The sequence below is a fragment of the Castor canadensis genome, chromosome 13 (genome assembly GCF_047511655.1).
Source record: "Castor canadensis chromosome 13, mCasCan1.hap1v2, whole genome shotgun sequence".
Lineage (NCBI taxonomy): Eukaryota > Metazoa > Chordata > Mammalia > Rodentia > Castoridae > Castor > Castor canadensis.
Genome location: NC_133398.1, coordinates 38,969,070 through 38,991,692, shown reverse-complemented (window position 1 = coordinate 38,991,692; position 22,623 = coordinate 38,969,070). Strand labels below are relative to the sequence as shown.

The following is a 22,623-nucleotide window of genomic DNA, read 5'->3' as shown; positions in this document are numbered from 1 at the left end:
TTCTCTTCTTCTTTCCTCCCTCCCTCTTCCTCTCTTTCTTCCTCTGTTTTCTTTTTCTTTAAATGGAGCCTCTCATGAAGCCCACACTGGTCTCAAACTCATGATCCTTCATCTCCCAAGTGCTGGGATTTACAGGTGGCTACCATAAATGGCCTGCGTTTTTACTTTCATCAGTAAAGAAAGGGTTACTTGGTTTCAAAGACCCCTTCCATCTCAGCAATTCTAAGTGACAACCCCTATTTCTTTTTGGTTGGATTGGGACTTGAATTCATGTCTTCACATAGGTACTCTACTGCTTGAACCACACCTCTAGCCCATTTTCCTCTGGTTATTTTGTAGATAGGATCTCTCAAACTATTTGATGGGTTGGCCTTGAACTGCATTCCTCTCAATCTCATTTCCAAATAGCTAGGATCATAAGTGTGAGACACCATCGTCTAGTGACAATCACCATTTTGCATCTTGGTTATGTGTATGTACACACCCTATATGAATGTGAAAAGCAGAGAAGATGAGGTGCAGAAGTTAGCTGGAAAACCAAAGTGCCAATCACAGTATGTTTTAAGAGGAGCTGGAGAACAAGACTACCTGAAGATTAGGAGCTCCAATTGGGCAGTTCTAGGCAGAGAATGAATATAGTGTTAGGGGATGAGTAGCTACTAAAGACTCTTAAACATAAATCACATGGATTAATGATAAAAGTAGCTGTCTGTAACAAGAAAAAGTATCTATGATCCCCATACTCAGGTGGCAAGGTAGGAAGATCATAGATTCAAGGCCAACCTGGGCTACATAGTGAGACCCTGTCTCAAAAAAACAAAACAAAAAGTCAATGTCAGGGTTGGGTAGAAGACTTTCGCAGTGTGTGCAAGGCCCTGGACTCGATTCCTAGCACTGCAAAAAAAAAAAACAAAAACAAAAACAAAAGAAGGGGGGTGTGTCTATGAATGAACAGGAGTGGCTGAAGGTGGACAGAGAGATGAGTATACAGAAAGGAGCTTAAAGCCACATATGAAAACAAAGAAAGAGTAAAATGACAAGAGCAAAGGAACCATAGAAGGGTGAGAATTAGGAGATGGGAGCTAGTCAGATTTAACCTCCTTGAAGCATAGAGAAGTTATTTCTTGTCTTTTGATCCCTGTCCCCGAGCAGTATAGGTACTTTAAATACTAGCAGAGACATAGAACAGGAGGAAAATCTGAACATACTAAAGAAGATCTAGCAGAGTGAAAGTAAATAGTATCTCGCTTAAATTCTGAACATTTTAGGGATTTTTTTTAAGCAACAAATATGGGCACTAAAATCACACTACACTTTACAGAACATGTGATTTTAAGTCACAACTCTTTATTACTAAGTTTTTAATACTGAAATTCTAACTTATTTTTAAAACTTGCTCTCTCAAAAAACACTGTAGCTTTGGTGCATCAGAAATTGAACCTGAAAGATATTTTGCTATATTAGCTTGCTCATAAGAAATTTTAAATAACTTCTACAAAACAAAAATTAAAAATCACAAAAATGGGCAAATGAAGATATTCAAATGGCCAATAGTCACATGAAAAGATGCTCAGTATCATTAAGCATCAGGGAAGTTCAGATTAACTCAATAAAATACAATTTCAATACACATTAGATTTACTAGAATAAAAAGACTGACAATACCCAATATTGCTGAGTTTGCAAAACTGTAATTCTCATAAACTGCTATCGGGAGTATAAAATGGTGTGACACTTTAGAAAATTGTTTGGCACTTTCTTATAAACATTTACCTATCCTAACACCTAGCAATTCCATTTCTAGGTTTTTCTTTGTTTCTGTTTTTTTTTTTTTTGGTACTGGGGCTTGAACTCAGTGCCTATACCTTGAGCCACTCCACCAGCCCTTTTTTGTGATGGGTTTTTTCATGATAGGGTCTCATCATGGAAAAAAAAGTTCAAAGTCTGGACTGGCTTTGAACTTCGATTCTCCTGATCTCTGCCTTCTAAGTAGCTAGGATTACAAGCATGAGCCACAAGCACTTGGCTTGTTTTTGTTTTTGTTGGCTGTACAGAGGTTTGAACTCAGGGTCTCAAGTTGAGCCACACCTCTAGCCCTTTCTTGTGTTGGGTATTTTTGAGATAGGGTCTTGTTTTTTTGCCTCAGCTAGCCTCCAGCCATGATCTTCCTGATCTCTGCCTCCTGCATAGGTAGGATTATAAGTGCATGCCAACAGCGTCTGGCTAATTTCTAGGCTTTTGACTAAGGTAAATGAAAACATATCCATAATAAAATTTGTATAAGAATGTTCATACAGCTTTATTCATAACAGCCCCAAATTGGAAATCCAAATGTGTGTCAACAGAATGGATAAACAAGCTGTGATAAATTCACAGAATAGAATACTACTCAGCAATAAAAACTAGACATACACGAAACATGTACTAATATAAATATAATAATATAAAACAATAAAAATTATGCTAAACAAAGAAACTAGGCATAAAATAATATTTTATTATAATGATTCTGTTTCTATGACATTCTAGAATAGGCAAAACTGATTAACAAAATGCAGGTCAGTGGTTACATAAAATCTGGAGTGGAGGATTAACTAAAAAGGAATGTAAGAAAACAATCTGGGGTGATGGAAATGTTCTATACCTTATTCGAGTATTAGTCACTTGTACAGATACAGCTATCAAACCTGAATACTATTCAGGGCTGTGAATGTTGCTTAGTGGTAGAGAGGAGCACTTGCCTATCATGTTTTAGGCTCTGAGTTCGATCCCCAGCACCACTAAATAAATAAACAAGTAAGAAAGTCAAGATTCTTTGGAATCAGCAACTGTAGCAGGCTGCTTGGCATTTTTTTCTAGTCCAAGCCTACATTTTAAATATAAAAGTGGCTTCTATTACCTTTTCTGTCCCATTTAATGTTTATTAAGTGTGAATAATAATTTTAAATAAAATACACCTACGAAAAGTTAGTAAGTGGCATTATCAATCCTATTCTAAAGAATTTACTGAACTAAAGCCAAAATACATAATGAGACTTCAGGCTAATTACAGCCATTTAAATCTTTGAATTTTGAAGACTTTGATAAAAGTACATTGTTGACAGCTTACATTTTTCCATTAAACACAGAAAAACAATATCATCAGTGTGAAGGGAAATTTTGCTGCAAATTTATGAATGCTTGGTAAGTTCTGTAAATAGAGACATTGCACTTTTTCACAAGAGTCTAATTTAAATTTGTTGGGTCGAAACACAAATTCATGTTTAATTCAAAAGAACTAAAAAGCATAGATGATGTTTATAAAGGAATATGATTTATGGAAAGCAGAAAAAAAAGCAAGAGAAACAAATAATTTTTCTCACCCATTGAAAATGTGCTGAATGAGTGGGTGAGCAGTCTTCATGTAGACATCTCGATTGGTACAAGCCTCACCAAAGACTTCATCAAAATAAAAAATGTGCTGAAAAATAAATTTAATTTTTATAGGAAGAGATACCTTCTGGAGTTTCTTCACCACTATTCTAGTTAACATAAGATAAAGGCTTCAATACATTTCTAAATAATCATAAATGACCACAACAAACTCAAATAAGTAGTTAGTAACTGTTAAATGACAGGGCCCTGTTTACTTTGAGATCTCTGTAGTCATGTTCTTAAAATGTAATAATAAGGCATACAACTTTGTTCTCTCTTAAGGGAATTAAATTGATGAATACAGGAGTAAGCCAATTCTAGCCAGGCACGGTAGTTCATGTCTGTTACTTGGGAGGCAGAGATAGGAAGATCATGGTTGAAGTACAGTCCAGGCAAAAAGTTAGCAAGACCCCATCTCAGCAAACAAACTGGGCTTGGTGATTCATTCCTATAATCCTAGCTACTCAGGAGGCAGAAGAAGGAGGATCATTGTCCCATCTGAGGCTGCCTGGGCAAAAGCATGAGATCCATTTAAACAACAAACTAAAGCAAAAAGGGCTGTGTGACTCAATTTTATAGGTATTATATTTGTAGACCAGGTAAGGCCAGTATATTTGCAAATTTGGGCAAACTCTAGAGGAAGATTTCTATTCTGTAGGTTACACAGCTTAACTTGTAGCTCCATAAACATTTATTGTTCAGCTGGTAGAATGTATACTACAGTAGGTGCTTGAAGGGGTCCAAAGGTATAGAAAATACCTTACCTCACCCCCTTAAGATATTAATCTACACAGTACACAAATGACTACAAGATAGTAGAGAACTTTAAAGAGAAATAATGTGTGGAATTCAATGGGACAAATATTCCCTCTGATTGGAAAAGACATTACAAAAGACTGTACTGAGAATGCACCATGGGGGAAGAGGAGAAATTTGAGAGGTGGAGATAGAGGGAGGGAAGGTGTTCAAGGGATAGAGGAAGTATGAACAAAGAGTCAAAGCAGGAAAGCACAGGAGTTACCAATTTAATGTCTAGAGGGTTTTGGTAAGTAGGAAAGTGAGATACAAGGCTATAATAATGAGTTAGGACAATGTTATAGAGGTCTTGGGACAATAACCTTAAGGGACTTGGCAGAATGTCCATTTTTAATTCAGAAACAGTGGGGAGACAGTAAAGAATTTTGCAATCGCTTCTCGGCCTTTTGGCTAAGATCAAGTGTAGTATCTGTTCTTATCAGTTTAATATCTGATACGTCCTCTATCCGAGGACAATATATTAAATGGATTTTTGGAACAGGGAGATGGAATAGGGGCTTGCTCCGTCCACTCCACGCATCGACCTGGTATTGCAGTACCTCCAGGAACGGTGCACCGAAAAAAAAAAAAAAAGAATTTTGCAAAGGAGAAGGATAATGTGTGTCATTTTACCAGAAGATTAATCTGACTTCACAATGTGAATGGATGGGGAATAGAGACTCCAGGAATTCAGTGCTGAGGTAAGAAAAGTCTAAATTAGGTGATGACAATGGAAATAAGGAGGAAATGAAAAATGTGAGAACTGACTGGTGTGAGGAGAGAAAGGGTTCCAAGCTGACTTCCAAATACAAATTAATGGTAGTCTGAAAAAGGAGAGATAGGAGCCCCTGTTATATTGGGACTGGAAAACATTAATTCAACAGCTGTAATTATTTGCATAATTTAGATATAGCTGGCAACCCAGCTATATCTGAGTTAAAAAATCTTAATAATTTCAAGCCTGACTGTAGCATAATGACAATCCATATACAAGGAATGAGTGATAAGGCCCTATCTTCTGCCACTAAATATCTGGTTAAGAAAAATTTGTATAGACTTATCTAGAAAACTGGACTTCAGCCAATTTAAAGGCGATCACTCTACACTGGGTTCAATTCTGTTTCGTGTACTGTTATTAGCATGGAAATTTGTTAGGTCATCTGAGAAGAAACTGGAACCACAAAGCCAAGTCTATCAGTTAGAAATTGTCTCCAAAAGTTAGGAGGTGAGAGAATAATAAATCTGTGTAGAATGATAAAAAGTGGACTTTCACAGTGCTTTGAACAATGTGATAAGGTTTTAAAAACACTTAAAATGTTAATAACTACTGGGATTCATTATACTTTTGATTAAGCTTTAAAAGGTCAATACTTAAGAATTAAACATATTTGTAAACTTTGGCTTTAATGAAAATTTATCTAACTCACATCTGGTCTCTAAGCAAGGACAGAAATTAATTTGTTTCTCAAATATCACCATAGATTATTTTATCACTAAGTACGTTGGCAAAAGCAAAAAGAAAAAAGAAAAGAAAAGAATGAATGAATGGATGAAAGGAACAAAAGGAAGGAAGGAAGGAAGGAGGGAGGGAATGAGGGTGGGAAAGAAAAAAAACACATGAGGCTGGGGCATGCCTGAGGCTCTGAGAGAGAGGGAAGAAGAGAGGGAGGAAGATATCAAGAAAAGAAAAAAGAAAGAAAGAAATGTGGGAATATACTTTTTGTTTTTTCCTTTTATTTCACTATGAATATGGCAATTTTTTCCTCTCTATAAATGCTCATGAGTAACTTTAGCTCTTGACTAAGCACCTGACAAAGCAGCTATTAATTAAGAGAGTTAGTGTATTTCCTTCCAATAGGATTTAGATACTGGTTTTTCAGATGCTTTTGTAAACATCCTTCATGAAAGATGTATGACTATGAGAAGTTATTACTGTAATTAATATGTATAAATTCACAAAATCTTTTGCATCATATACACTGTGTTCACTTGAACATATTTTATCAATGAGGTTGGAATAACACCTACTTTGAACCTCACTTTAGCCTTGATATGAACAGAGTTCCATAGGTTGTTTTATTTTTGTGGTACTGGGCTTTGAACTAGGGCCTACACCTTGAGCTTCTTTGAGACAAGGTCTAGCAAACTGCCCAGGCTGGCTTCAAACTATGATCCTCCTGATCTTTGCCTCCTGAGTAGCTATGATTACAGGCATGAGCCACCAGCACCCAGCCATAGTTTATTTTTTAAATAAGCTCTTTTTCAAATTATGAAAGTACTATAATATATATTTATAGAATACCTCTGGAAAGATATATATAGAATGGGTAACACTAATCTTCAAAGATGAAATAGGATTATAGGGACACTGTTTACTGTATACTCTTTAGTACTATTTGCATTTATTTTTTCCCTTGCATTTTTTAATTTTTTTGGGAGAAAAAGATTTTAATCTTATTTTGTAGGCATTTAAGATGTAAACACACACCCTTTATAGTGCTTAATTATAGGTGCTGAGCCTTCCCATTTGATTTTAAAATAGGTGAAACTATTCTATTCAAAAGTACTTACCTTTTTATATAAAAGTACCATAAAGATTGTCGAAAATATCATAAATATGGAAAATAATAAAGAAGTCAAATTGTCTATAAATCTTGCTATCCCGAGATAGCACCTGTTGACTTTTTGGTACACTTTAGTACAATCTTTTTCCTCTATTTTTTAAGAAATTGGAAATTGAGTTAGGCATGTTGGCACACCTGTTATCACAGCACTTCGGAGGCTAATGCAGGAGGATCATGAGTTCCAGGCCAGACTGGGCTACGTAGTGAAACCCTATCTCAATAACAAACTACCTACCAAAAATGGGCCTTTTAGGAGAAGAGCATACATTCCTTTTTGCGATCTGAAGTTCAAAAAAACCACATCCCTTTTGTTCATATGACTTATGCTACAGTCCCTATAACAATCGAAAAGGGCAAGCTGCGTGTGGTGGTACATGCCTGTAATCCCAGCACTCAAGATGCTGAGGCAGGAGGTTTGCAAGTTTGAGGCCACCCTAGGCTACATAGTGAGACCCTGTCTTAAATAAAAACAGATAGATAGATAGATAGATAGATAGATAGATAGATAGAAAGAATAGAAAGTAGGGCAGGGGATGCAATTCAGGGAAGAGTTACTTAACCTGTGTGAGGTCCTGGAATCAATTCTCAATACTGGGAGAAAAACATACAAATTTGTTTTTTCACTTATTATGTTGATATAATAAAATTTAATGGTTATGGTCATATTTACTAAACAACAAGATTTGGAAAGACAGGAATTTAATTAGATATATAAACCTAAACAAGTTAAAAATAAAACCCAAAGAATCTAGAATCAGTATTTCACACCAAGTTTGTTTTGTCTTCTTTCTTTTTTCTCTTTGGGAAAGGCAAAAAAATCTTAACATTTTTATATTAGAGCATTGACAGGTAAGGACTTTGACCTATGAGAACAAAGGTCCAAAGTTCAAACAGCAGAGAAAATGCCATGGAAACTATGGGTATTCAATAAGTACTGATCAATGGTAGTGACAAAGAAGTAAGGTTACTGTGTTTGGGGATAATGGAAAAATACAAAAGATAAGATGATGCCTCCTTGAGGGAATTACTGTGATTGAAGCATCATTAAGGAAGTCTTGGGTAGATGGTGATTGGATAGCGCTACTACTGTGGCTATAAGTAGCTATGGAACTAGATAGCATTACAACTAATTGGTCATTTAGACCATCTTCAAAATAAATACCTCCCACTGAAACCTAATAGACTGTGCATTGATCAACAATCAATGAGGCTGTTAAAGTGATTGGGTTGGTTGTACAGCAGCCAAGTAATTCATTGCCCATAGAAAGACTCAGTGGATTACTCTGAATGTCTCTGTGAAATCCAATTTTGGTAACCAAAGAAAGAAAGAACAATGCAAGTTTGAAAGAGGGGGAAAGTTTTAACAATTTGACTTCAGTGTTAAAGGCTTTATTCTAGTAGAGTAAGATCTCAACTGATTAAGGTGAATTGACAGCACACTAGATTATTCACCACTTTTTTTTCTTTACCAATTACTGGGTTTTAAGGCAAGACAACAAGACAGAGCATGCAAGAATGACTATAATATGAATAACTAAGGAGGTAATTCAGAATAACAAACTCTGAATTACAAAATCTTAACATCTGGTAGATTGTCTATCCTCTATTTTAGGATATTCACAATTATTTCACAACTTTAGAAGTACCTAAAGTATGATCTCTCTGTGGAGTTTGCTGCTTCCCCATGAGAATGAAGAATTATTGCAAAGGTACCTATTAACTTTGAATAAGTTCTTTCCACTACCAAACTCTCTTCATAATTATTTTAGCAGGTGGTGATTATTTTTATGTGTCTGAGCAAACAGTGTTTTATTTAAACTCTTATATGTTAGATGTGAAAACATATCCCTAGGTTATATTTACACATTGCAATCTACCTTGTACAAAGTGGCCTAATCAGAGCCCAATTTCCAACAATTAAGTCTAAGTCCAAGACAACTCAGAATCAAAATGAGCAGTTGGCTGGCAATCTGGTGCTTTGTTGCCTCAAAAGATACTGCGCACCATTAAACTCAAATTCATACTCAAGAACTGGACATAGCTGGTGGAATGGCTCAAGTGGTAGAGTATCTGCCTAGGAAGCATGAGGCACTGAGTTCAAACCCCAGTACTACAAAAAAAAATTGTTCAAGAACTGAACATAGTAGTACATATCTATAATCCCAACACTTGGGAGGCTGAGGCAGGAAGACAGTGGTGCAAAGCCAGTTTGGGCTCCATGGCAAGTTCCAGACCAGCCTGGAATGCAGACCCACATACTGTCTGAAAAAGACTCTCATCCAGCAGGGCGAGTTCACATTGTAAGATGCAGAGGCAAGTCGGGTGCCAGTGGCTCACGTCTGTAATCCTAGCTGCTCAGGAGGCAGAGATCAGGAGGATTGCGATACAAAGACAGCCTAGGAAAATAGATCATGAGACCCTATCTCAAAAACACCCATCACAAAAGAGGGCTGTTAGGGTGGCTTCAGTGGTAAGAGCACCTGCATAGCAAGCATGAAGCCCTGAGTTCAAACCCCAGTACTGCAAAAACAAACAAACAAACAAAAACATGTCAAGTGAATGTATGATGAAGCTCCACTGCACAAGAATACAAGAATTATGCTTTTGTGGACCCCACTGTCCCATATATTTTTTAAATGAAGGCCTAAGGTATTAATGATTTAACACTATGCCACATCAGGAATGAGAAAGTGGATTTTAGAATTTGTATACTACCACTCAAACAAAAAGCAGAAAATTGACATATTTGATAATATTAGTTCCAAGCACAAAAGAAAAACGTACCTGAAGAATATACTGTGTGAGGTCAACTGCTTCTTTCTTCTCATGCAGAAGTAGAGTTCCTTGGTCTTCTACAGTAATGATATTAATTTCTCCACGGCGTGCCTCTCTTATACCCAGAGGGCGTTTTCGAACACAAACTCTGATTTTTTCCATCTCGGTCCAAGGATTCTCTGAGGTGTTCTGTCTGATAAATATTTATAAGTAGGCTTTAATTATTCATAGGAGGATAAGGTTATTTAAGTGGTCAAAATATAAGAACATTTCATTGTATGCCAAGTATAATGTATTTTTTAAAATTACACATTAAAATGCCAGCAATGAGACAGTTCTTTAATTAGTAGTCCTCCTGATTACTTCCCATCTCCATCTCTACCCCACCCTACAACCTTGCCCTGAAAAACAAACAAAACCCTAAGAATTACTTTAGACCTAAGATTTGTATGTTTGGCTTCTAGATATGATCTTCTAGCGTTGTATGCTCTGTATATCCCCCAAACTTAGACTGGTTAATTTTCAAAATCTAATGCAATATGTGCTACTCCAAGGCCTTTACAAAATTCAAACCCACATATTTCTTTTGATTCAATTATTCTTGTATGTTTAACATTTTGTTGACCATTAATCTAAATTACTTTTTATCCTACTGGAGTTTACTTAATGTCTTGAATTAGGTAGTAGGTTTCAATATACTTTTTCTCCTGTTCTAGAAGATATATTCTCTCTCTTCCTGTGTCCCATTCCCTTACAACCTCTTTTTGCCAACTGTGATATATATTCATTCATTTGTTAGAACACAATCATTTTATTTCTTTTTCCCAGGACAATGGTTTTTATTGGTATTGGGAGTTGAACTCAGGGTCTTTTGCTTGCTAGGCAGGCACTCTATCTGCTGAACCTTGTCTCTTTTTTTGCTTTAAGTTATTTTTCAGATAAGGTATTGTGCTTTTGTCCAGGGCCAACCTCTGACAGTGATCTGCCTACATATGCCTCCCATGTAACTGGGATTACAAATGTACACTACTATACCCAACTTGTTTGTTGAGATGGGGGTCTTGCTAACTTTTTGTTCTGGGCTGGCCTCAAACTGTGATCTTCTTAATCTCTGCCTCCCAAATAATTGGGATTACAGGTGTGAGCCATATGCCTGGCCTTTGCAGGACAATTTTATGACTAATCTACTACTAACTCAACTTTTTTTTTTTTAAAAAAAGGTAGTGTACATCAATTGTACAAAAGAGCTTCACTGCAACTCAACCTTTTATTCAGAGTATTCCTTCACTGACTTCATTAAATTACGTAACACCCAATATTTGAGGCAATATTCCTTGCATTATAGACACAAAATTTATCAGGTTTACTTACTGAATCTAATGGTGATATATCGACTGCTTGCTTTATCAAAAGTCCTCTAACACTAGGTAACAATAGGGTTCTTGAAAGCAGGTGACTTTTGGTCTACATACTAAGAATACCTTAGCAAGACAAATTAATTATTTCCTCCTTCACACTTTTGAACTGGCCTTATAGCCCCTAAAAAGCCTTTCATAACAGATTTTACACAAGATACTATCCTACATAATTGTTTCATATCAATTCTGATTTTCTGAACCCTCCAAATGGCTGGAAAATTATTTTTTTCCAGGATCTAATTAAAAAAAAAAATAAGGACAAGCAGAGTGGCTCAAGTGGTAATAAGGCCCTGAGTTCAAACCCCAGTATTGCAAAAAAATAAACAAAATGTCTAATGCTTATAAACCATTGTACTTAAGGCATCTTTTAATTCTTGTTTTGTTTTTACTTTTTAAATGTGTCATTTTGAGATGTGAGAAAATATTGGTAATTATTAAAACTGGGTGACTGGCATGTGGGTTTCACTGTTCTATTCTCTTTTGCATGTTTTATTTTTCATAAGAAAAAAATTAATTTTTAATCCATAATTTTAAAAGGGTTTTGGGTCAAAGTCCCTAGTTGTTAAGTATTAATAACTTACTCACATGAAACTAATCAAAGAGGGTAGAAAATATTTAGTCTTATTTATTTATTTTTAGTTGTCCTCACCCAGGCTGGCCTCAAACTTGTGATCCTCCTGCCTCAGTATCCCAAATACTGGGATTATAGGTGTGCACAACCATGACCAATCAGTCCTTCTTAAAATTGTACAGGGATCCTAAGGTGGGCCATATGAACAAAAGGCTGTAGTTCTTAAGATCAAAAGGTAAAAAGGAATGCACGTTCTTCTAAAGCTGTGTGGTTTGTTTTTTGTTGTTGTTTAGTTTGTTTGTTGAGACATGGTCTTGCTATGTAGCCCAGTCTAACTTGAAACTCATGATTCTCCTACTTCACCCTCCTGAGTGCTAGGATTATAGGTAGGCACAACCATGCATGGTGCATATAATTTATGTCTGTCATCCCACTCATCTAAGAGCCTCCAGATGTCCTAATTATCTTTACAGCAAGAGTCAGTCAGGCCTAGGAAATAGTTCTTAATGTTTGTTAAATAAATGTAATGGCAATATTTAAACTAAAGTGTGCATTCAGTCCATGAAAGTGTTAAATAATGAAAAGTGATATTTTCATTTGTAAATAATTCTAATTTAGATATTTTTGTGTGTTGTTCAATTTGCTCTTTTACCACTTAGGTAACTGACAGGACAGCAACTATCCTGGCTTTCATAGTCATGGAACAATCTAGTACTCTCACAACCTAAAGAAAAAAAAATCAGTACTAAATGCTGTGCTGATAGACCAAACCAAAAAACAAGTAAACAAAAGTTTCCAAAAATTATAAAATTCACCATGTATTTCAAATTACTGTAGGTACTTTTACCTTTAAAATCAGTTCTATTTTGGGGGTTGTAAAAGAACTGATTATGAGATCCTCTGGAACTTTAGCAAATATAAGACCAAAGTAAATACTTTATCTTAAGGTATTTATAACAGCATTTTTTATGAAAAGATATGAATTAAGAATGAATTCTATTTTCCCATAACTTGCATATATTATTTTTAAAAATAACAAAATAAGCAACATAATTTTTTAAAGAACATATTTCCTGCTTTATCATTCTTAGTATTAGGGATTACTTAGTGTTTCACTGTATTTCAAATTCTAACTTGAAGCTCTAGGTGGAAGTATCTGTCATTCAGACTCAAACTCTAATCTTCATCAAGAAGTGTCTTATTCTTCATAATCACTAAAATCATCTGTTTTTCTAGGGCTGGGATTGTAAAATAAAATAAAAAGCAGTCAGGGTTGGCAGAGTGAATCAAGTGGTACAGCACCTGCTTAGTAAGCATGAGGCCCTGAGTTCAAACTCTAGTTAGCCCCCTTCCTCCCACAAAAAGCAGCCAAAATCTGGGTCACATTTCAAAGTATACAAATGATCTAACTACTCCAAAGACCTACTTAATTTAACTACCTGATTTTTGTTTTTAACTAAGCCGTAAGTCTTCTGGTTGGTTTATGTGAACTTAATAGCCTTAAAAAAAAATCCTGTAAAATTGTGTAAATTTTATTCCATTGTAGAAGGCCAGTTAACTAATTATACTTTCACAGATATACAAGATGCATCATGTTACACTATAATAAATAACAGAAATAGGTCTGCTGTAAGAATAATAGCAGATTCTGGCAAGTAGCTGCAATTTGATGCACATGAACAATATCTTTCTCCCATTTGGAAAGTTCCAATCCCTTATTAATTTACTCCTCATCACAGCATTTCTATCGTTTCCATGTTACATTCATCTGTATCATTTCTATGCTATATTCATTTACAGTAAATAAGTAGTTGCTTTCCTCTGGTTCTGAGAGGTTTGCCCTTCCCTGAGCCTACTTTCCCTCAAAAAAAAGGAAGAAAGAAAACAAAAGAAAGGAAGGAAGGAAAGAACAAAAAAGGTAAAAATAATTACCTGACACAAGAATGAGGGATTCCATAGTTATACCCGGAAACATGAGAGACTCTTTGAATAATGGGAATATCACAATTTCCTAGTATTGGAGAAAAATGATTTGATGAAAAGAATGAAGTATTACTTTGTGTTTGCACATAGGAATCAGCAGCAGTGGCATTCAGAGTTCTGGTTTTTGTATGGTACTGGGAATCATCAGGCAGCATGTGTTCCAACTCTTTCAGGTAGCTGAACTTTGGTTCATTTGCAGAAAAATCTGACAAATTGTACATTTCATTGCTGGCACTTCTGTCTTTACTGTCAACAGGAGAATCAAAATGCAGTTGTCTGCGAGGGCCAGACCTGAATTCCTGAGGCTTGATGTATAGGCTGCTTGTCTGAAAACAATGCTTTGGACTACTGACTGCTTTATCTTCCTCCTGCATAATCTTAATGATTTTGATAAGTTGGAAGAGACGTTTGCGGTCATTCATGTCATAGACTCCCAATCTGGAGTAGTCCTTCATGGTAACCTTGGCCAATTCATCTATTTTCTGAAGGCCAAGGGCAGTAAAATGAGGATAATACTGTCCAAGTTCAGCTTCACAAAGACATTCATATAACCAGGAAGCCATTTTCATGAATAAATTTTTATAAACTCTGAAGAGAGAGAGAGAAAAAGGCATTTACAAACTAAAATTCACAATAAAAATGTTTTATCATCTTGTTTTCAATATATTTTTCTTCTGAAATGATTATAAACAGCACAGTGTATAAGCAAAGATGTTCTGAATAGCATATTAAAAAGTTGTAATAACATGTAATTTGTTCATCTGCTTAATAAAGAGTTTCCTTAATTACATATTTAAAGATGTACATGGACATACACATAACATAAACCACTTACTTATTTCTTGGGAGTTCCTTCTAACCATGCACTTGCAATCCTTACTTAACACAGGCCACAAACTACTGAAACCTTGCTCTCAACCACTGATGGTAGCAGGACTAATTTTAGATATTCAAGTTAATGTCAAGGCATGTTGCACAACTGTTTCCCATGATTAATAAACAAAGGCTAAGAACTGTTTCAGAATAGAAAGCAGAATAAAATAGCAGACCATGAGGGACTAGAAACTAATATAACTCAGAGGAAATCACATTTGTATCTGCTGAATACTGGCAAAAGTTAAACAGAATTTAAATCATGATCAATTGAGAATGAACTAATTCAGTGTACTAGATCATTCAAAGAGGTTGTCTCAATGTCTACCTGTACATATCAATCAAATAGTTTACCTAAGAAATTCTTAATATAGTCAAGATTTAAATGGTTGTACATTAAAGTGCTTAAAAAATTAACAACAAATAGTTAATTAAATACTAACAGATGATGTGGTAATAACACATAATCTTGGTCTATTAAAGTCAAGACTCTGAGTAGTTTTCCATTATCATTGTTAGTCAAGTTCAAGTTCATAAGAATGTTAAAAATGTAATTTAAACTGTATTTTCTTTTAAAAATAGTTTTATAGTTCAGAGTTTTCAAAATTCAGTTAATATTAATAAAACTTTTTTTCATTTTAATTGACATTTTGTCTTCTAAGAATTACTGAAAAAGAGTTGAGGGCAGGACACAAAGAGCCTTGAATAACTAACTTGGGAGGAAATGCTACTTAGGCTAATGAAAAGGCCAAAAGGGCTAAGTAACACATCCTAAACTCATCCTGCCATCTTCTATTTGTGGAAGGTTCAAAAAGAGGGGTGTGGGGAGGCCACAAATTCTTTGCAGTCCTCCCATCAAGGGGTGGAGTGTAACTCCTCCCATAGGCTGGACTTGCAACTTATTTTAGCCATCAAAATATAGTGGAAACAACATTGTGTGACTTCCATACCTAGGTCTCAACAGTCCTTGCAGTTTTTACTGCTCTCGTGGTTTTCTTCTACTATGTGAAGAAGCCCAGCCAATAGCCAAAGATTATAAACAAATAGAACTTTGGTGACCAAAACCAGACATGCAAGAGAAGTCATCTTAGACTATCTAGCCCCAGTGGTGTCACTAGATAATTGCAGCTACATGAGTGACCCTAGATGAGACTAGATGAAGAACTACCTAACTATAAGCCCAGTCCACATATCTGACTCACAGAGCTGTGAGCAAATAAAAGGGTAATAGTTTTAAGCCACTAAGTTTTGGGATAGTTTGTTGTACAGCAGTAGATAACTATAGTAACTCTCTATGCCTGAAATGTTTTGTTAGACTTTTTAAAGGGTAGTTTTAGGTTCACAGCAAAATTGAGTGGAAGGTACAGAGATTACCCAAATATCTCCAGCCTTTCCCATTAATGAAACCTAACTGATACATTACCATCACCCAAAGTCCATAGTTTACTTTAGGGTTCACTCTTAATGTACATTATATGAATTTGGACAAATGTACAATGACATGCATTCACGATTTGAGTACAACACAGTAGTTTTAACTGCCAACAAATCTTCTTTATTCTTCTTTATCCTTCTTACCCATCTACCTTCTGATAACCATGATCTTTTCACTGCCTTTACAATGCCTTTTCCATAATGTCTACTAGCTTTTATGTGGTGCTAAGGTGTGAACTCACAGCCTTGTGCTTGCTAGGCAGGTGCTCTACCACTTGAGCCACTCCATCAGCCCCATGACACCAGAATGTCATATACTTGGAATCACACAGTATGCATCCTTTCAGATTGGCTTTTTTTACTTCATAATATTCATTTAAATTTTCTCCAAGTCTTTTCATGCGTTGATAGCTGATTTCTTTTCACTGCTGAAAACCATTCCACTGTCTGAATGTATCACTGTCTGTTTACCCATTCACCAGATGAAGGATAACTTGAACACTTACAATTTATGACAATTATGAATAAAACTTCTATAAACATCTGTGTGTAGGTTTTGTGTGGACCTAACTTTCACCTTCTTTAGGTAAACACCAAGGTAAATGATTGCTGAATAGTATAGTTAAGAGTAGACTTGATTTTGTAAGAAATTGCTAAACTGTCTTCCACAGTGACTGTACTATTTTGCATTCCTACCAGCAATGAATGAGAATTCCTGTTGTTTCACTTGCTGCTGTCAGTGTTCTGGATTTTGGCCATTCTGATAGTGGTATCTCATTGTCTCCACTGTCTTTCTAAATGCCGACCACTTAAAAATAGTGACGCTTTTGCTTGAAATATTCCCCAATCCCTCTACCTACTAAAATGACAAAGAGCCATCCCTTTAAGATTGCTTATAAGCTTTCCCCCCAATATGAAGCTTTCTTTCATCTCTCAAATTGTTCTTTCATTTTACCCCTGAGAACCCTATGCAGTAGCAAAATTAGGCAACCAATCCCTTTACCACTGTTTCTTCTACCTGGAATACCGGTCTTTCCCAGAAAAAAGCACTCTATTTTTCTACTATGACTAAGATAGGCCCTAGCATGGTATTTTTTTCTGTGTTTCAGTAATAATAATAGCAACTAGTATTTATTGAGTATTTAATACATACAAAGCACTGTTGTAGACACTATATTTGTTAACCTCCATACAACCGTAAGAAGGAGATAAGTGACAAATTACTTAACATGGCTGAAACTGATTTTTCTCAATTTAAGACAGAATGCAATAGAGTCTCTATAGTTCTTAGGATTAGGATTCAATGAGAAAATACATGTAAAATTATAAAATACTTATAAAATCAGCATAATGTCTGGAACATGGGGATATAGACCAGCAGTACAGTGACGCATAGCATGTGTAAAGCCCTGGGTTTAATCCCCAGCACCACAAAAAAAAAAAAAAAAAAAAAAAGCAAATGCACTGACCCAGCAATTCTCTCCAACAGATATTGTGTACAAGTACATAAGTATAAAGTTATTCATACAGCACTGTTTTAATAGCAAAGGAATGGAACAGGAACCATTTAAATAAATTATGGTTGTCCCTTAAGTGGAATATTATTACGAAGCAATTACAAAGAGTAAGTGAACACTACAATATATTATTGAAGAGAAAGAAAGCTTTCCAATATATTGTTAAGTGAATAAAGAAGGGTACAGAACACCATTTGTAAAAAGGTACCATTTGTTAGAAAGAGAGAAACAATTGATCTACAATCGAGCTATATATCTGCTTCTCAGGCATAAACTATTTTGGCACATTGCATAAGTAATAATAGTCTCTTGGGGGAGAACAGTAGAGGGTTATTATAGATAGTAAACCATTGCATACAATTAAGGCTGGTAGTTATTATCTGTCCTATTGTCATTTCTATTTCACTGCTGTCTCCATCACCCAACAGTATTTAGAACAGTGTTTTGCTTGCTTAATTTTGAAACTATGTGACTATATTACTTATTTTTTTGTTTTGTTTTTTGTGGTACTGGGGCTTGAACTCAGGGCCTATACCTCGAGTCATTTAACCAGCGAGGTGATGGGTTTTTCGAGATAGGGCCTCTCAAACTGTTTGCCTAGGCTGGCTTTGAATCACCTGATCTCTGCCTCCTAAATAGCTAGGATTATAGGCAAGAGCGACCAGTGCCCGGCAAATATATTTTTCTACTTGGGAGGCTGAGGCAAGAGGATTATTTGAGCCCAGAAATTCAGAGCCAGGGCAGGATTCTGTCTCTTAAAAAAGGTAACACACACACACACACACACACACTTTTCCTTCCTCCTAATCTCCCAAAATTGACCTAATACTTCTTACCATTTGGGTGGTTTTCTCTCTTTTCTTTTTTTTTTTTTTTTTTCCTTTTTCTCCTTTTTTAGGCAAGGAGATGAGAAAACTAGTTTGAGCCATGCTTCCGGTCCTTTTTGGTCTGGTTGTTTTGGAGATAGGGTCTCACTTTTTGCCCAAGCCAGCTTTGCCTATTTTTCCCTGGAACTGGATCCTCCTGATCTCAGCCTCCCGTGTAGCTTGAGATGATAGACACATGCCACTACACCCAGCTATTGGTTGAGATGGGGTCTCACAAACTGTTTGGCCAGGATGACCTCAAACTGCGATTCACCCATCCCAGCCTCCCAAGTAGCTAGGACTACAGGTGTGAGTCCTGGCACTTGGATAAAAAATGGAAAAGACCTACATTGTATATAACACTGTACTTGTAACTATATTACGGTATCTACTTATCAATTTAACAGAAGCATTTTCATATGCTATTTGTTATAGTCATAAAAATATTCCACAAATGTTTCTTGAATAGATTAATTACCCCAGGGATATGTGATGTCTCTCTAAACTACTATAGCATTTTGGTTATAAAACTGATAGGATATTTATTACATATTGATTCATTTAAAAAAATTTATTGCCAGTCTTACTCCAGAGATGATGTAAGATGGCTTTTCCTCAAACTATAGTGTGAATTCATTCATTCTTTCTTTTTTTTTGTAATATGGCTTCTTTTTTATTTATTTTTGTGCGGATTGATTTTTATATTATTATCATATTATTGTTGTATAGGGGATAGATACACTGTAATATTTACAAAAGTTCTTATAATACATCATAGTTGAATTTGCCCTCTCCATAATTCTCCTTTATCCTCCCCTCCCCATAGTGTGACTTCTTAAAGACAAAAGCAGTATGATCCAACTCAGCCAAGCACTATATTAGATAGGTATGCAACAAATATTTTAGATGAATACAATCTGCTTAAATAGGACAGAGGATAAAATTTCTATCATTATTTCTACCTTTTTACCCAAGGTAATCAAGTGACTAAAAGATTCCATGCCTGCTTATGTAGGATATACAGCCATTTTCTCTGCATTTCATAACTCCAAGTCCCATCATCAAAAGTAATGGAGACAGCCTCAGGATCTTCTCAACTTGAAGGAATCTAACATCTGCAATGTTGTTACCAACTTCAGCCTGAACACTTCATGTAGCTCAAAGAAAAATCTTATACAAGGCTAATTCTAGCACCTGCACACCAATGTTTATTGCAGCATTATTCACAATAGCTAAGCTATGGAAACAGCCAAGATGCCCTATTACTATGAATGGATTAGGAAAATGTGGTATTTACATGCAATGAAATTTTATTAAGCCATAAAGAAAATGAAATTTTGTCATTCACAGGTAAATGGATGAAACAGGTGAACATCATCTTAAGTGAAGTTAGCCAGGTTCAGAAAGCCAGAGACTGAACGTTTTCTCTCATATGTGGAATGTAGACCTAATACAAATACAAGCAATATTGTGAAAAACAGGTGATGCCACATATGAGAGAGGGAAGGTAAAAGGAAGTTAAGAAGGTGAATATGGTTGATGTATTTCCTATACAGGAATGAAAATAGAATTTTTAAACCTGTTGAAGTCACCATAAGGGGACTAAGGAAGAAAGGAGAAAAACAGAGATGAACCAATTCAAGTTATAATGCATAATATATACATGGAAACATCACAAGGAAACTCTCTGTATAGCTATCATAAACAAACAAAAATGTCATTTTTTTTCTTTTACAAAATCAGAGAACAGGTCCTGTCTGGGGAGTAGGTACCAGTGAGGGAGGAAGGATGTGGGGAATGGGTATAGGAAGTGAATATGGTGCAAATACTGTGTACACATGTATGTAAATGAAAAAATGAGACCTCTTGAAACTGTTGCAGGAATGGGGGGAGGGAGAATAAAGGAGAACGATGGAGGGGGTAAATTCAACCATGATATATTTGATACACTATAAGAACTTTTGTAAATGACACAATGTACCCCCACCACAACAATAAAAAATTTTTTTAAAAGGATAATTCCAGTATTTCAGCAGATAGTCCAAGTCACCTTAATTTGATGATATGATTGAGCTAAAAATGATGAGTTTTATTTTATACCAAGCACTCTGTTATGTACTTTGTGTAAACAATTTCATTTAATATGGTTAAGCCAGAATTTCATTTTTAAAAAATCTGTAGTAGTAAACAAAAATTGTGTTTACTGGTTGTCAGTTTGGATATACGATTTTATGTAAGTTATTCTTAAATCTTAATATTTTATTTAAATTGTGTTACTGGGTTTATTTCTCATTTTTTAGAGGAGGCTAGGAGCAAAGGATCATTTCAAGATTATTTCCTCAGCACCTAGAGGTCTGGCTGGATAATTAGGGAGGAGAATAAACAAGTCCAAGGCTGGTAGATTATCAAGAGGATAAAAACATGAATAACTATGACTATAAACTACTGTATTTAGCCAGAAAAAAGTTGTAACTTTTAAGTAGCGACAACCTTCCTTGGGAAGATAGAGAGGGATGAATTAAGCTACATTAAAATTATTTTTATATTTATACAAATTATTTAAGTAGATTTAGATTTAAGTTGCCAAGATATCACCGAAATGAACTATTTTATCAGCGGTACCCCAAGATTCTTGCTCTAGATTTCCTTAGACAGGCTTACTGGGATAATGATCATTCTCTGTACATTGGTCCATATCCTGCATTGTCCAAATTGCTCCCCACCCACCAGTGCTGGAGGTTAAATTCAGAGCCTCAATGCACACTAGGCAAATGTTCTACCACTGAGCTATATCTCTAATCCCTGTGCATTTATTTTTATTTGCTGTTTTCTTTGTAGCTATGTATTTTATTGAGATTGAAGGTATCTTTATTGTAAGACACCTTCAATCTCAATCTTTTTTTTCTTTAACCTTCTTAAAAATAGATTAGGCATAATTATAACTGGAATGTCAGTAGATCTAGTACCTAACAAAATAATTCTAAAGGGAAAAAAAAGAAGGTAACTAACACATTATACACTTAAGCATAGGTCTAATGTATTACAGCCAGCCAATAAACGCTGACCCTTAAAACTACAATTACCACTGAACACATTCTTACCTGTAGGTAGAAAGTTAGAAATGAACAGAGAACAAGACAGCTACACATTTTTCTTTTTTTTTCTATTTTAAGATGTCAATTTATTTATTTACTTAGGTTTTTTGAGGCATGATTTCACAATATACCTAGGATGGCCTCAAACTCTTGGTCCCCTTGCCTCCACCTCTATAGTGCTGAGATTATAGGCCTGTGCTATAACACAGAGTAAGATCTTTATTTTAAATGTCAGTAGACCACTAAAGAGTTTGTTTAGTAGTAACTAGTGTAACAGAAGACTGACTTTCTTTTCTTTATTTCCTTCCTTCCTCCCTTTTTCCTTTTCTCTCTTTCTCCCTTCCCTTCCTTCTTTTTTCTCTCTTTCTCTCCCTCCCTTCCTTTGCAGTTCTGGGGCTCAAACTCAGGACCTTATATATTCTAGGCCAACACTCTACCACTGAGCTATAACCCCAGCCCTCTTGGTTTCTTTAAGTTTAAAACTAGACTAATAATTTCAACATGTATTAACAGTAAAATTGTATATGTTAAAGAACTCTACAAATGTATTGAATGTGCATTTGCAGCAGACAGATCCTTTTTTTTTTTTTGGTGGTACTGGAGTTTAAACTCAGGGACTCATGCTTTCTAGGCAGGTGTTCTACAACCTGAGCCACTCTGCCAGGCCTGTTTTGTGTTGAGTATTTTCAAGATAGGGTCTCTCAAACTATTTTCCTGGGGTTGGCTTCGAACTGTGATCCTCCTGATCTCTGCCTCCTAAGTAGCTAGGATGATAGGTGTGAGCCACTGGTGCTCAGCCAGATTCTTAAAGCACCTACCAATGCACAATGAGCTGCTATAGCATTAAAAACATTATAAAAAAATTTTAATTATCACAAAAGCAAGTAGAAGTATACCATGAATTCCATGTTATCCACTCCTAGATTCTTTAATTATCCAAAACTGTCACACTTGCTTCCTATCCTTTTTTTTCCTTTGCTGAAATACAGTGGACCCTTGGTATTCAGGTGTATATGGTTGCAAGGACAGCTCCACTAAGGAAAACCCAAGAATGCTCAGGATGCATGGAGCTGAATACTATACTTCAGATACTTGGATTCATTTTTGTCTTAACATTGGCCAACGTCTACTAAAGACATGCTGCTTTTCAAACAATCTAAAAATTTCACTTTATCACTTAAACTAAGCACATTAATTTTTACATTGTTTTTGAGCACAGTTTGCTTTTGGGGGGACATATTTTCACAAAATTAACGAT

General features: G+C 35.6%; 1 protein-coding gene and 1 non-coding gene across 5 annotated transcripts in view; one reads left to right on the top strand and one right to left on the bottom strand.

Moving 5' to 3' along the window:
- The window catches only part of Kif24 (kinesin family member 24), a 67,495-nt gene that overhangs the window by 26,495 nt on the left and 18,377 nt on the right, over positions 1-22,623 (bottom strand). For 2 of the 4 annotated variants that reach the window (XM_020163831.2, XM_020163834.2), the window contains exons 1-4: positions 14,416-14,504; positions 13,530-14,168; positions 9,618-9,801; positions 3,363-3,460 (exon numbers count right to left, since the gene is read on the bottom strand). In XM_020163831.2, the coding sequence (XP_020019420.2) occupies positions 3,363-3,460; positions 9,618-9,801; positions 13,530-14,149 (902 nt within the window). In that variant the 5' untranslated portion in view covers positions 14,150-14,168; positions 14,416-14,504. Of the gene's footprint in view, positions 1-3,362; positions 3,461-9,617; positions 9,802-13,529; positions 14,169-14,415; positions 14,505-22,623 lie in introns of those variants that run through there. The other 2 variants (XM_020163832.2, XM_074051592.1) reach the window with 1 other exon arrangement.
- On the top strand, positions 4,601-4,791 carry LOC141415856 (U2 spliceosomal RNA). The gene has a single exon (XR_012440812.1). It is a non-coding gene; the product is annotated as a U2 spliceosomal RNA (small nuclear RNA).